Source organism: Brassica oleracea, chromosome C2 (genome assembly GCF_000695525.1).
Source record: "Brassica oleracea var. oleracea cultivar TO1000 chromosome C2, BOL, whole genome shotgun sequence".
Taxonomy (NCBI): Eukaryota; Viridiplantae; Streptophyta; class Magnoliopsida; order Brassicales; family Brassicaceae; genus Brassica; species Brassica oleracea.
This window is the reverse complement of record NC_027749.1, coordinates 18,831,144-18,844,656: the sequence shown is the minus strand read 5'-3', so window position 1 is coordinate 18,844,656 and position 13,513 is coordinate 18,831,144. Positions and strand designations below refer to the sequence as shown.

Genomic DNA, 13,513 nt, shown 5'->3' with positions numbered 1-13,513 from the left:
TTTTTTCTTTATTTAAAATTTTCATTATTAATTGTCTTTCTTCGATCATTTCCCGATTTCACACCACTTTTTAGTATACATTGCCCTTTATAATGTCGTGTTATTTTCTCTTCGATCTATTAGGCAATAAGATCAGACCAAAAAGAGATTGTGTACACTTCGCTTTTGGTTGTATGGACATCGATCTATCTTAATGGACACATATCGTATGTGCATACCTATTTTTTCTGTGCTTGCAATTTTTATTGCCGTTATATATTCTATTCTCAACATGGTCCTACTTTTACTTTCCTCTCTTGTTTTTCTTCTTGTGTGTAAATGAGTTTTTGTTTTATTATATATGATTAGGTGTGGCTTTATAAATATCGACATCTATAGGTTTCGCACGATTCGTAAAAGTTGTAGCCTTGTAACATTTTCTTAAGCATTTGATGGGTGATCAATTGTTAGAATTTATATTTTATATATATTGTCTTTTGCTGATAATTCGAGATTTATAGTGTAGTTAATATCTTAAAGGTTTTCTATAATCTATGAATTTTATGTAGTGATAAGCTATGGCTATCAGACGAATTGCATTAATTAATACTCCAGGATAGATAGTGATGCATTTTATAATTAAGGGTGTCTAAATACAAGAATTTCTCCTAAAAAGAGTGATAAAGAATAAAGTGTAAGGTTTGTTGTGTTGTGTCTCATCTCTATCTTGGCTTGCTCTTCGGTAATGTTGCCCTACTTGTATATATACAATATATGTCCGTTCATAAACCTTTTTTTTTTCCAAGTCCGTTCATACACCTTATTCATTTCAAAACGGAGCAATAATACATTTATTAAAATATATATATATATATATATATATATATATTTATTTATTTATATAGCCGACTGTGGTGAAAAAATGAACTTCCTATGTGCATGGTACCAAAACTATATGTACGCATGTCGTAAGTTTACATATTTTCTAAGCGTACATAGTTTTTCTATCACATTTACATACAACCAAGAGAATCTGCCAATCACTCTAAACAATTTGTACTTTGAAAATTTTGGTTTTTTTTCTCAGAAAGAATCTTATTTCCAAATCAAGCTTTTGATACACAAAAGATCTAGCTCCATCTACCTGCATCTACAACAAAATAAAGGATGGAACGGTTTAATTATCAGAATTGAGAAACATATATACAATTAAAAACCATGATTATAAAATTCAGAAGATAAACTCTTTAAGAAATATTGATCTGCTTATCGAGTTTCTGACATGTTACTAACTCTATTTTGTGTTTTTTCAAAAAGAAAAAAAAACTCTATAAGAAATATGATACGTATAAGGGTACATTATTGGTACGTCTCATATATAATTTAAAAATAATGATACATGGTATCCGATAATTAATTTTTATTAAGTGAATATGAATCAGGTAACGGATTCACAATGGATATTTATTAATATGTATTCACTTCTATACAAAATATTGTTTATGTATCTATATATATATATATTTAGCCGTTTGAAAATTTTATATGTTCTTGTAAAGCTCTATAATTAAGCGCATATAAGTATATATCTTTTTGAAGGAAAGAAAGGATGGGACATGGGGTGATTGGCAGATTCTCTTGGTTGTATGTAAATGTGAGGGAATCTAATCTCAATATAACTTTAAAGAGAAAAATCCTTTGCTCTGCCTTATTGTCTTCTTTATATAGTGAATCCAGTCAGATTTCGTATAAATTATTGGATTAATATAAGAAACATTTTTAGTGAAAACAGTAACTCAATGCATGTTCTTGACTCCCAAAAGAAATAAAATAAACATAGCAATATATACGCATGGTCAGTTACAAAAAAAAAATATATATATATACGCATGGTCCATAAATGTCCACAACAAGATAGGAGGTAGAAAGATGGCACCCCAACACGATATGAGGAATCTATCAGGTGTTCTCTGCAATTTCTTGCAAGTTTATTAAAATATGTATTAATTCAGCATATTATTTATGTATTATGTGAGAATATATCAAAATATAAACTACATGGGGTAGTTTAGGTGTGCAGGTGGACTTCGAGGAGATTTGGATTCGAAATAACTTCACGACACTAAACATGTACGACTATGCAGATATGAAATCATGTTTTATGTCTCATTTGAATATCTAGAGAAAAAGTTATATAAATTTACCAAATTGTCCAATCTTAATATTTATCAATTCCTATTAAACAATTTAAAAAAAATATTTTAAAAGAAAATCGTTAGAGATAGAGAATTATTTGTGAATCCACTATTCAGAATTTCTTCCAACTCTTTCATATACACATGAAAGTAATCTTTCGATAAGACTTCAATGCAAGCAACACCATATGTTTTCTGTGACTTTAAACTGTTGTTATGTGTTTGTTCTTTCTCTGTCTTTCTTTTTCCATTACTTCATTTTTGAATCTTGTACTCCATCTCTATATAAAAAACATAAATTAAAAAATTTGTAAGATACACGAATCAAATCATTGGCTCAAACAGATTTATTGGATTTTCATGACACGTGAAAAAAGAAGAACAAACCGATGAATAATAATCAGTGCAATTATTTTTCATATTCAAAATCAAAAAAAAAAACACATATCCGAATATATCATATTAGCTAGAATTTACTTGGCTCCAGTAGAAAAGATGAAAATTTTGTAGAGACAAACGTGACTTGCTTTTCTTTTTTAACAACGTGACTTGTTTATGTAAGTTGAAGAAAATAAAATAAAGGAAAATCTGTATACACATCATGATAAAGTCAAAACAAATCATAATTCACATGTTTATCTTTGTTATTGTAAAATTTAAATGGTAAAATAACATATTTATCTCAACACACATATTTATCTAATTTTAATGATATTATTTTATTAATTTCTATTTATATATTAATTTCGAATTATATCTTGGGTAAAAAGGTCAATTCATAATTAAAGAAGTGTATTTTTCAAAAGTTAAAATAGAAAATGCAATTATAAAATTTCAAATCCTAAAAAGGGTATTTTGCAAATTATCCCAAAAGTTTATTCCTAGGCCACGAATCCACTTAAAATTAGTTTGACCATTCCTATAAATCTGTGATACCTCAAAATTAATAAAAAGAAAAGAAAATCAAAATGTATTACCCACCAGAACTATAGTATCAGTGACTTAAACACACACCACACACAATGTTTTATTTAAAAGCAATGACCTTGATTGGTTACAAAACGGTGGAATGACATTTTAAATGCGATTTCAAAAGCTTTTTACCAATCAACAAAAATTGTGGAAAAAAAAAATGCAAAAACGCAAGTTCATATTTTGCTGACAATTATTTACAAAATCAACTCTTTCACAGTATTAAATTATATGATAATATCATTTTTAAATTTTAAATAAATGGTAATACGTTTTAATGATAAATAGTTATGTTGTAAATAAAATTATATTATAATTTTTTTATAATATCATAAGATGTCAATCTATTATTAAACATGTATTGAAAAATAAACTAAATATTTATAATAAGAAGTAAAGTATTTTTAATAAAATTTTAGTTATTTTCACATTTTGTAATTATTTGTTTAATTATTGGTGTTTGTTTTTTCTTATAATAAAGTAAATAAAAATTTACTAGGATAGCTTTTTAGTTTATTTTCACAAAAAGAGTCACTACGGAAGAAATTGACCAAAATATATTTCATTAAAGGGTAAATATACACTTATACCTATAGAGTTAACTAATCTAGACTTAGAGTTTACAGTTAGTGGGTGAGGTTTAATTTTTTTTAATGAGAAATTTAGAAATAATTTTTTAAAAATAGTTTCAAAAGGCATTTTCGAATTTCAAAAAGAAAACAGAAAAAGAATTATAGAAATTTCATATTTAAAAACATATAATTCAGAACTATATGTTTTTTTATTCTTATTTATTTTTTAATTATTTATTTATATTTATATATCTATAAAGAAAATGATAAAAGTGTCTTTTGTCTCTTTAATGAAACATATTTTGGTTATTTTCTTCTTTGATGGTTCTTTTGTGATAAAAACTTAAAAATAAGCTATCTGAGAGAATTGTCCTAAATTAAATATCATATAAAATATTTTAATTAATATAATATGTATTCTGCCATTTCGTAATTTTTCTATTTTTCTGCAGCTTAATTAATTTATTTTTTTGCAGCTTAACTATTTTTACCACGATTAAACGATGTTTACCAATTGGATCCAATATTTAGAAAGGAAAAATAGTGTCTAGTTTTAGTGCATGCTTGATGTGTGTTATTTGATATTTCTCCATAATCAAAACATTGATTATTTTTTTGATAATCAGATTTTTGTCAGACAAGAACTTTATTCTATAAACTAAAAGCTTTTGCAAACTGCAATGGAGCCTAAATAAGATTTTTAGTTTTTAATATTTTTTTTTTTGGTTTTTAGATTTTGGTTTTAGTTTTTAGTTTATGGTTTTTTTATTTTTAGCTTTTTGTTTTTGTTTTTGGTTTTTAGATTTTGATTTTGGTTTTTGGTTTTACTGTAATTTTTAAGTTTTTCAAAAAAGCAAGTAATACATTATTTTAAAATAATACAACAAAAATACAAATAATTTTTTTTAAAGTTACTATTAAAATTTTATCAAAATTTAATGATTATTATTTAAAAATACAAAATATATTATTATGTTTTAATTATTATATATGTAAGAAACTCATATTATACTAAATTACATATTGTAAAATATGTATAAATTATGCAATATTAAAATATAAAAATATGGAAAATATTTATAATATTTATTATATCAATTATTTTCAATTATAAAACTTGAATGAGTTTCTTTTTCAAGTTGATATAATATAATGTGTTAATATAATTTTATGTTTTATAATCTTTAGTTATTGTTTATTGCTATTTGGTTTTTTGTTTTATCATATTTTTTAGTTTTTTGAAAAAACTAATATATTACTTTAAAATAATACAACGAAATAGCAATAAAATATTTAGAAGTTACTATTAAAATTGATCAAAAATTGTGATTCTTGTTTAAAACATAAAAGTACATTAACATGTTTTTAATTACTATTTTTTAAATTACCTTATACTAAAATATTTTATATTGATATTTTTAAAAATAAGAAAAAGTATATATGAAAAGTAACACTTTATAGGAAAGTTTTTTTGTTAAAATCTTGATTGTTATAAAACTAGTTTTTTGCAAAATTAGTTTTAATCAAAACTTGATTGGATAGAAAATGGTTTTTGAAAATAAAAACCAAAAACTAATCTAGAAACTGAAAACAATCAACCTCTAAGTGTATGATTGTATATTTTTATCACATACCCTAAAATCGCATCATTAAAAGCTTGAAATTTAGCACAATTAGTTTTGTAAGTGTGTAAACTTAATAAAATGTACTAATTTACTGAAGGAATTTATTTTAAATTATAACATCATCGTTTATCAATGCGGTAAATTATATTCAATCATTGAATCATTAAAGATGTCTTAAATTATTTTGAAAGATACAAGCCTTGTGAAAAAAAGTTAAGATTCTTTTTTCGTACACATACATGCTTTTGGTGTTATGTGTATTGCTGCCACAATACACAATACGACACTAATAGTCTTAGCCACTCAAAACTACAAGTACTTATATTGGACTTTATCAGAAACTTACAACTTATTTTTCTCCTTTTCTAAACCATAATTATACAAGAAATTAAAGTTATTTTTTTAGAGAAATATAAATAAATGATTTCTCCTCCGCATAAATCTTTTCTCCAAGCATGTCGTGTTGTACAAACAAGATATATATATAGCTTTCTTAAAAATATATACATTCCATTAAAATTTCTTAGCTAGCTTTAAGAATATTCCCATTTTTTTTTAAATGTTCCAAAATTTCATTTCTTTAATAAAACAAATAAGAAAAAACTGTCGGTAAAAGCTGAATCTGATCGAGCTTTAGTTTTTTGAACTTTAGTCTTTAGAATCAAAATCTAATGATTATTCTCTTAATTATCCATGTTTTCTTTCTGAATATACATTTTAATTCTTCATTCCGTATAGTAGATTTACCCTTTTTGATATATACACACAGATAATATAATCAATTTATGCAGTAACTTGTTTAATCAATTTATGCAATAATTTAAATGTTAATATCTTATATGCACTAAAATTAATGTTAATTCCATATACTCCAAAAATAGATATAAAATAAAAATGAATTAATAAATCTATATTATTATTTGAGAAGTAATTTTGCTGATTTGTCATATTTTTCATGATTTTATGTAATTTTGCTTATTTATTATGTTTTCAAATAATAATATGGATATATAATTAAATATAATTACTATAACTATACTTAATTTATAATCACCTTTTATTCATTATAATTTAAAAATAGTATACTAACAACGTGATATTTATATATGATCTACATACTATTATATACGTAATATTATTATTATTATTTTTTTGAAAAAGATATACGTAATATTATTTACGTTTTTTTTTTACTTTGTTTTAAAAATATTCTACCAAACATATGAAAGTTTTACAGATGATCATTTATTTAATGTCACTTTTGATAAGTAGTTTCTCTGAATCATGGCATGCAAAGCAACTTAGAGGGTACTTTTTTTTTTTGGTCAACGAGGGTACTTGTTTTATCTACGCATTTCTAAACAACTATAGTAGTAAAGTTTTTCTTCCATCTATAATGAAGCTGATTCTATAAATGATGTTATAATTAGTCATAAACTAAAGAGAATAGTCATTAATCCCATAATTATCATTATCTAAAAATAATGTATATTGTAATATTCAAGAAAATATGTTCCATCATAATTAATATTTAAAATTGACAGAAAAATAAATCTCTGAATATATTTTTTGATAACATGAAACGTTAGTCACTCTTTTGATAAATACATACTTACGTATAATAGATACACATTATCATCTTACTAAACCTAACTTTACATATATTCACATGACACAAAAACTAAATCGCATATATATATACATAAAATAAACTATATTATATTATATACCCTTTTAGAATTAATAATCTGCAAAACTTAGAGCAACTTCAATATGATCAGAATTTCATATTGAATATCCAAACCACAAAATAGAATTATATAATGTTGATTTTATTAATGAGTTAAATTTCAAACTTTAAAAAACAAGTGATCTATAGCTTGACAATTGTCTATTGAGTTTCTAAAAAAGGATCTCAAAGGTTGTAAAATGAGAAGTTGTATCTGACACCTTTCTTACTGTAGTATTTTTTTAGTTGTATATTATTATGATACTCTATACTTAGACCTTTTTGGTTGGAGGTGTTCTTATGTTTTGTGTTTAGGTAAATTTATATTTACCTCACTTGTAGTATAGATTTGAAAGATATGTTTTTTAGTTTAGGGTCTAATTCCCGTTACACATACGTGTGGACATAATAGATGTTATATTTGTATATACATGAATGTTTTAAATTTTATTTTCGCTACAAAAGTTATTTATTTTATGATGAAAAATTGCCATATATAAAAAAATAATATTTAATTTATTATTAATTTTTTTAAATGCATGAATGTTTCAAAATTTATTTTACGCAATAAAAAGTATTTCTATTATGATTTTTTGTCATGATGTTCAATTTATCATTAAATATTTCAGACACGTGAAAATGGTGTTTAAATTATTAATGCATCTAATTATCAATATTTGTTAAAATATTATGCTTGCAAGTACGGACAATACACCTAGTAAACCATTGTTGTTATCATAACTGCTTGAAGAAATTAAAGGCTTATCGACCCTATATAAGGAATGTTTTCATTTTCAATAACAGTGATAGATTTGTTATTATACAAATCATTTGTGAAAAAATGAATAGATATAAGTATGGAGAAAACTATGAGAGGAAAAACGGGGGACCCAATGAGGTAGCTTGATGTCGTGGAGAAGCATCTTCTCCTACTCCTACTACGAGTTTCTGTTTAAGTGGACATCTTTCATTTGTTCACTTCTTACAGAAGGAATATTAATAATCATTCAATCCAACTTCATACACAAACATGCATGCATAAATGCATATGAATGAGAGAGAGGTGATCATATATTAATATGTGTGGCCCGAATGTTTGAAAAACAAGCAAAGAAGATCAGCAAAGCCAATAGAGGATAATGATCATAACACTTTCTCTTTAACTACCTATTTAATATACTTTTCTCTGATGCCAAAAGAAACATATTCTCTAGTAACTTGTTGAAAACCGCTGTCTAAACCAATTAAGTTAAAATGGAATCAAGCTTTTATACATCATATCACATGACGCAGTTACGTGCTGTATATTATCAAGAGCTACATGCCTTTCAAGAATGACAGCGACAAGGTCGATAACATAGCATCTAGTTTTTAAGTTGAAGTTGAACATTTATTTTCATATGTATAAAGAAGTAAAGAAGAGAAAAATGAAAATATATGACTTAGATGCTAGTCGTAAGTTTTATACAGTAGACTTCATTGATGAAAGATAACATAGTTTTCATCCATTGTAATGAGATAAAATGTGATAAACTATAAATGATGAAAGCTATTAAAGAAGAGAACAAAAGGAGATTCTTGAATAATGTTGAAATTGGATCGAAAGCAGTCTGAAAGAGAGATGCCTCATCGATTATTATTCTCTTTTAGCTTTAACGGGCCCAATTTCACTCGAATGTGCTTGTAATGCACAGATCCAAATGCCCACAAAAGTACATCTACTAAAATATTTTAGAACCGTAATTCCTTTGTTCGAACAAAAGTGACATCATTCATGTGTCACTTGACAAAAAATCCAAGGAAAATTTATATGTATACCTGTTATAATAACGGAATTTGCATCCGGCAGCGCAAAAAAAAATTATAATTCACTCACTGACCATTTGTCCTAATTTCCACCGATACGTGTTGTATAATATGTAATAATGCAGTTTTGTTCTTTTAATCAACTGGGACAACGTGTAAAACAAAATTAAATATATATTAGATATTATTTATTTGAATAAATGGACGTGGCTATTTGCATGTCACAAACTTTTCAATGTATTAAGTTTGTAACATATAATAACTGAGGAAGCGTAACAATTTTTTTTCCTTCTTCAACGATTACGAAACTTTCAAATAAATCCGTCAACGGATTTTGGAAGAGCATGCGAATTATGAGGACTCTTTCGAAGAAGAGAGTCAAAGAATTCGCCGATTCTGAAATCTAAAGTTACGACGATAGTATTGCGGCTCTGTGCATCCATTTTCTGTTGTATGTGAGATTAGATATGGCGAATAGGAAAACAAAGTTGAGGAAAGAGACTTGAATACATGATTGTAGAATAGCGTGCAACAAAGAAGAGGAAGGAGGTGAACAAAAGATGTATTTCTATACTATTTTATGAAATGGAATAGATTGTCTTCCTTTCAAATTCGACCATGTTTATTAATATATAATGTACTAGTTATCATGTTATATTTCATTATTCGATGGTTGAAAAAGAAGATTCAATCTTGTTTGCAACTATAGTTTACAAATTTTATGTGTTGGTTGTTGTTCCATGTTTTATTGATATGAGTTTTGTATCGGTATGTATATGAGTTTTATTGGTGTGTATATGATTTGTAAAGAGAAATAATATAGTTAATGTAAATGGAATAGAATTTATTATACCATCAAATAACATAAAACACAATGTGATGTCGAATGGAATAATAATCATAAGTTATATTTGGGTTTATAGTTTACTGATTAGAGTTTAGATTTACTAATTAGAGATTTGGGTGTAGTATTTAGTGGTTGTGGGAGAGTTTACTATGTAAGGGTTAAAGGTTAGATTGAGCTCCTATACTATTTCAACAGTTATATATATGTTATATTTGGGTTTATAGTTTACCGATTAGGGTTTAGATTTACTAATTAGGGGTTTGGGTGTAGGATTTAGTGGTTGTGGGACGGTATACTATGTAGGGGTTAGAGGTCAAGTTGAGATCCTATATTATTTCAATAATATGGAATAGAACACGCACAACCTTTCAAACCAAAAGAATATGCATTCCTGGTTGTTTCTGGAACAATTTAGTAATTAGAAATTTGTCTTGGGTTGTAGTATCTAAGTGGGTATATAATGTTTAAAATTTATGGTCCATACTATAGCTGATACATTAAAAAAAATATAGGCAAAACATTTAATTATATTTGGGTTTATATTTTATTGATTAGAGTTTAGTTTTAATAACTAGGGGTTTGGGTATACTATTTATCTGATATGTGAGGGTCTAATCTGTAGGGGTTAGATGTTAGGCTGGTGTCCTATACTATTTCGTCAAAATGGAATAATACACCTATGAACTTTCAAACCCAAGAATGTAAACCGTATGCGGCTATTATGAATATAATGTGGCTTACTTATATTTTTTCATATGTAAATATTAGTCATACTTTACTTTATCTACGTCATCTAATACATTTCTGATTTTTCCTCCACCTACTACTTATAAGAGATAAGGTTAAAACCGGATCAATAGAAGCATAATTGTTACTTGCTTTAATTATGTCAAAAACAATGTTATACCCTTATTTATTTCTACAGCACCAAATTCAGAGCAATCAAACTTTAAATTTTTTTTTGAAACCACAGCTCTTAAAATAACCTACAGCTGTACAAGTGCTCTGCAGAGCCAAATATCTAAAGCAAATTTTTAGTGCTTTCCATAAAATTCTACAGCACTAAAATCTAAAGCCACAGCAAAAAATCTACATATTTTTTTCTACAGCAAAAATTTTAAAGTTACAGCCATTACCAATCAGACCTTTAGTTTGCAAAATACACTTAATTTCCTTTGCAAACTAAGCCATTTGGCAAATTGTCCTAATAATAATGACATTATCTACGCAATAAATTCTTATTAAATTATTGTAGGATTTTCATATGTAATAAATTTCTTGTTATTTTTTCATAATAAAATAAAATAATTTTTTTATTGTGCAAGATGAATTGATAAGTATGGATCATATAATAATTTTAATTCACAAAAGAAAATCATTTGGAAATTGTTTGATTGTTATAGAAAAACTAGGAGTATCATTTTCTAATTTCAATCTGAATTTCTCACACCAAATACATAATTATTTTATCACCAATTAATACAAAGGCCACAAACCTTTTCTAAACTTACAGTTAGCAATGTTGGCTCACCATATACCTATGCTAAGAGAGAAACTATCTCGCCTCGACTGAGCAGGTGAGAACACCTCCATTCTTTTTTTTTTTTAACTTTTACAAAAAATCTAGTTATTTATTCGGTCTCATGTTGGTTCCTTAACACAGTCACAGCTAGAACAATAGTTTCACTCCATTGTCACAAACAAAACAACTGGTGTTTAATGCAAGTGCGAAGCAAATAGTACAAAAAGCAAAAGACTTGTTTTACTTCCCATGATCAGGAGCTCTGTTTCGATCTCTTCATAAGCTCTATGAACCCTTTAAATGCTGCAATCACAAAAGAAAAAAAAAAAAACATTTACTACTTCTTCCCTTTGGTTTTTCAACAAGTGACTTTCACTAGAGTTTGGGATACAAAAGAAAGGGAAGTTACCGTTATCAGAGTCGTGAGGTCCAGGGGAGGCTTCAGGATGGTACTGGAGAGACATGACATTCATCGCCGGGTAAGATAGACCCGCACAGCTTCCATCATTGAGATTCACATGTGTCACTTCCACGCCTCCAGGTAGTGACGCCGGGTCAACCGCATAGTTATGGTTCTGCCAAAAAATTACAGAAAAAGACAATATGATACACCAATCAAGTTGTAAACAATATTCCTAGAACAATCATATTATCAGATATTCAAGTTAAAGTACCTGAGCACTGATCTCCACCTGGCCAGTTCTGTTATTACGAACCGGGTGGTTTCCACCATGATGACCAAACTTCATCTTGAAGGTCTTACCACCCAAAGCTTGGCCAAGCAACTGATGACCCATACAGATACCATACACAGGAGCTTTACCAAGAAGCTCTTTAACCGTCTCAACAGCATATGGCACAGCAGAAGGGTCTCCAGGACCGTTGCTGAACAGAATCCCGTCTGGATTCATTTTAAGCGCCTCAGAAGCTGGAAACGTCGACGGAACAACCGTGATTTGACATCCGTAGGAGGATAGCCGTCTCAGGATGTTATGCTTGATGCCAAAGTCATAAGCAATAACCTTTCAGAGAAAATAGAGAGTAAGAAGTTGGTTGATAGTATCATTAAGAGAAGAATTAGAGAGAAGTAATACTCACTCTGTATGTTTCCCCGTCGCGTGAATTCGAGTTGAAATCCCACTCAGGGTCTGTTTTGTCGACCCACTCGTAGGGAGATTTGCATGAAACATCACTTATCAGATCAATACCTACAATATCCCACGAACGGGACATTTGCAGAAGCTCTTCGTCTGTTTTGGTTTGTTCTGTGCTCAGCACACCGTTAAGACTACCTTCTTCTCTTAACCGACGTGTTATCGCTCGAGTGTCAAGATCATCTAAACAAACATCCCCAAGATGTTTTCAACACCACTGCTATAACATGAAGAATCTAAACAGTAAACACAAGGAACTTACAAACTCCCATGAGGTTCCTTTCGGTTAGATAGTCAGCAAGTGTCTTAGTACATCTCCAGTTTGAGGTACTGAAACATAAGGCTAGGAAGTTCAGAAATGGAGGATAAAGAGAAGACAAAAAGGTCCATTGGTTGATATGAGAATGAACACTAACCTGATGCTTAGACTTCTTATGACCAAACCAGCAAGAAAGCATTGCTCAGACTCTTCATCATCTATAACAAATGTAACAACAACAACAAGATAAGTACAAGACAAAACTTGCACAACTCTCACAAAGTTTCTGAACATACCGAGATTCACACCGGTGTTACCAATCTGTGGGTTTGTCATTAACACAAATTGCCCGGCATAACTAGGATCAGTCAGAATCTCTTGATACCTTTTTCAAAGACTCATTCAAAACTCCAGTCAAAAAAAGAATGCAAAGTAAGTTCGGATTAAAAACAAAACAAAACAAGTCTCACCCTGTCAAGGAGGTGTTAAAGACCAATTCAGCAACACGGGTTCCAGGAGCACCAAATGACTTAGCCGGCCAGATGGAGCCGTCTTCTAACACAAGCCTAGCGTTATACGAATCCCAAGGCTTCTCCACAAGGCCTACGAGGAAAGGGGGTGGTTTTGCTTCATTTTCACAAATAAAGTCGAAAGCTTTATCCTATTTTTAGACGAGAAAAAAAGGCTTACCAGAGGCGGTGGAGTTAGTGAGAGGAGAAGCGGAGCATCGGATCAGTGAAACCCTGAAGCCACCGCCACGGCGAGATAAACCAGTCGGTAGAACAAAGCCCAGAGTCGTCGTAGCCGCCATGGTTGTGTTCTCTCACTCTCGACAACCACTCAACTGACACAG

At 28.5% G+C, this 13,513-nt stretch overlaps 1 protein-coding gene across 1 annotated transcript; it reads right to left on the bottom strand.

Annotated features, from left to right (window-relative positions):
• Positions 1–11,295: 11,295 nt before the first annotated feature.
• On the bottom strand, positions 11,296–13,513 carry LOC106322060 (carbamoyl-phosphate synthase small chain, chloroplastic). The gene is made up of 9 exons (XM_013760247.1): positions 13,351–13,513; positions 13,131–13,263; positions 12,957–13,045; positions 12,818–12,878; positions 12,664–12,731; positions 12,346–12,584; positions 11,922–12,269; positions 11,657–11,822; positions 11,296–11,550 (listed from the first exon to the last, which is right to left on the bottom strand). Exons 1-9 carry the CDS (start codon positions 13,469–13,471, stop codon positions 11,501–11,503), a joined length of 1,275 nt encoding a protein of 424 aa, XP_013615701.1. The 5' UTR covers positions 13,472–13,513; the 3' UTR covers positions 11,296–11,500.

Excerpts from the sequence above, each read along its gene's own strand:
- LOC106322060 (XM_013760247.1), bottom strand. The coding sequence starts at position 13,471 with ATGGCGGCTACGACGACTCTGGGCTTTGTTCTACCGACTGGTTTATCT. Across the intron at positions 12,879-12,956 it reads TAACACCGGTGTGAATCTCG|ATGATGAAGAGTCTGAGCAA; the intron begins GTATGTTCAGAA and ends CATTTGTTATAG. Across the intron at positions 11,551-11,656 it reads ACCTCACGACTCTGATAACG|CATTTAAAGGGTTCATAGAG; the intron begins GTAACTTCCCTT and ends TTGTGATTGCAG.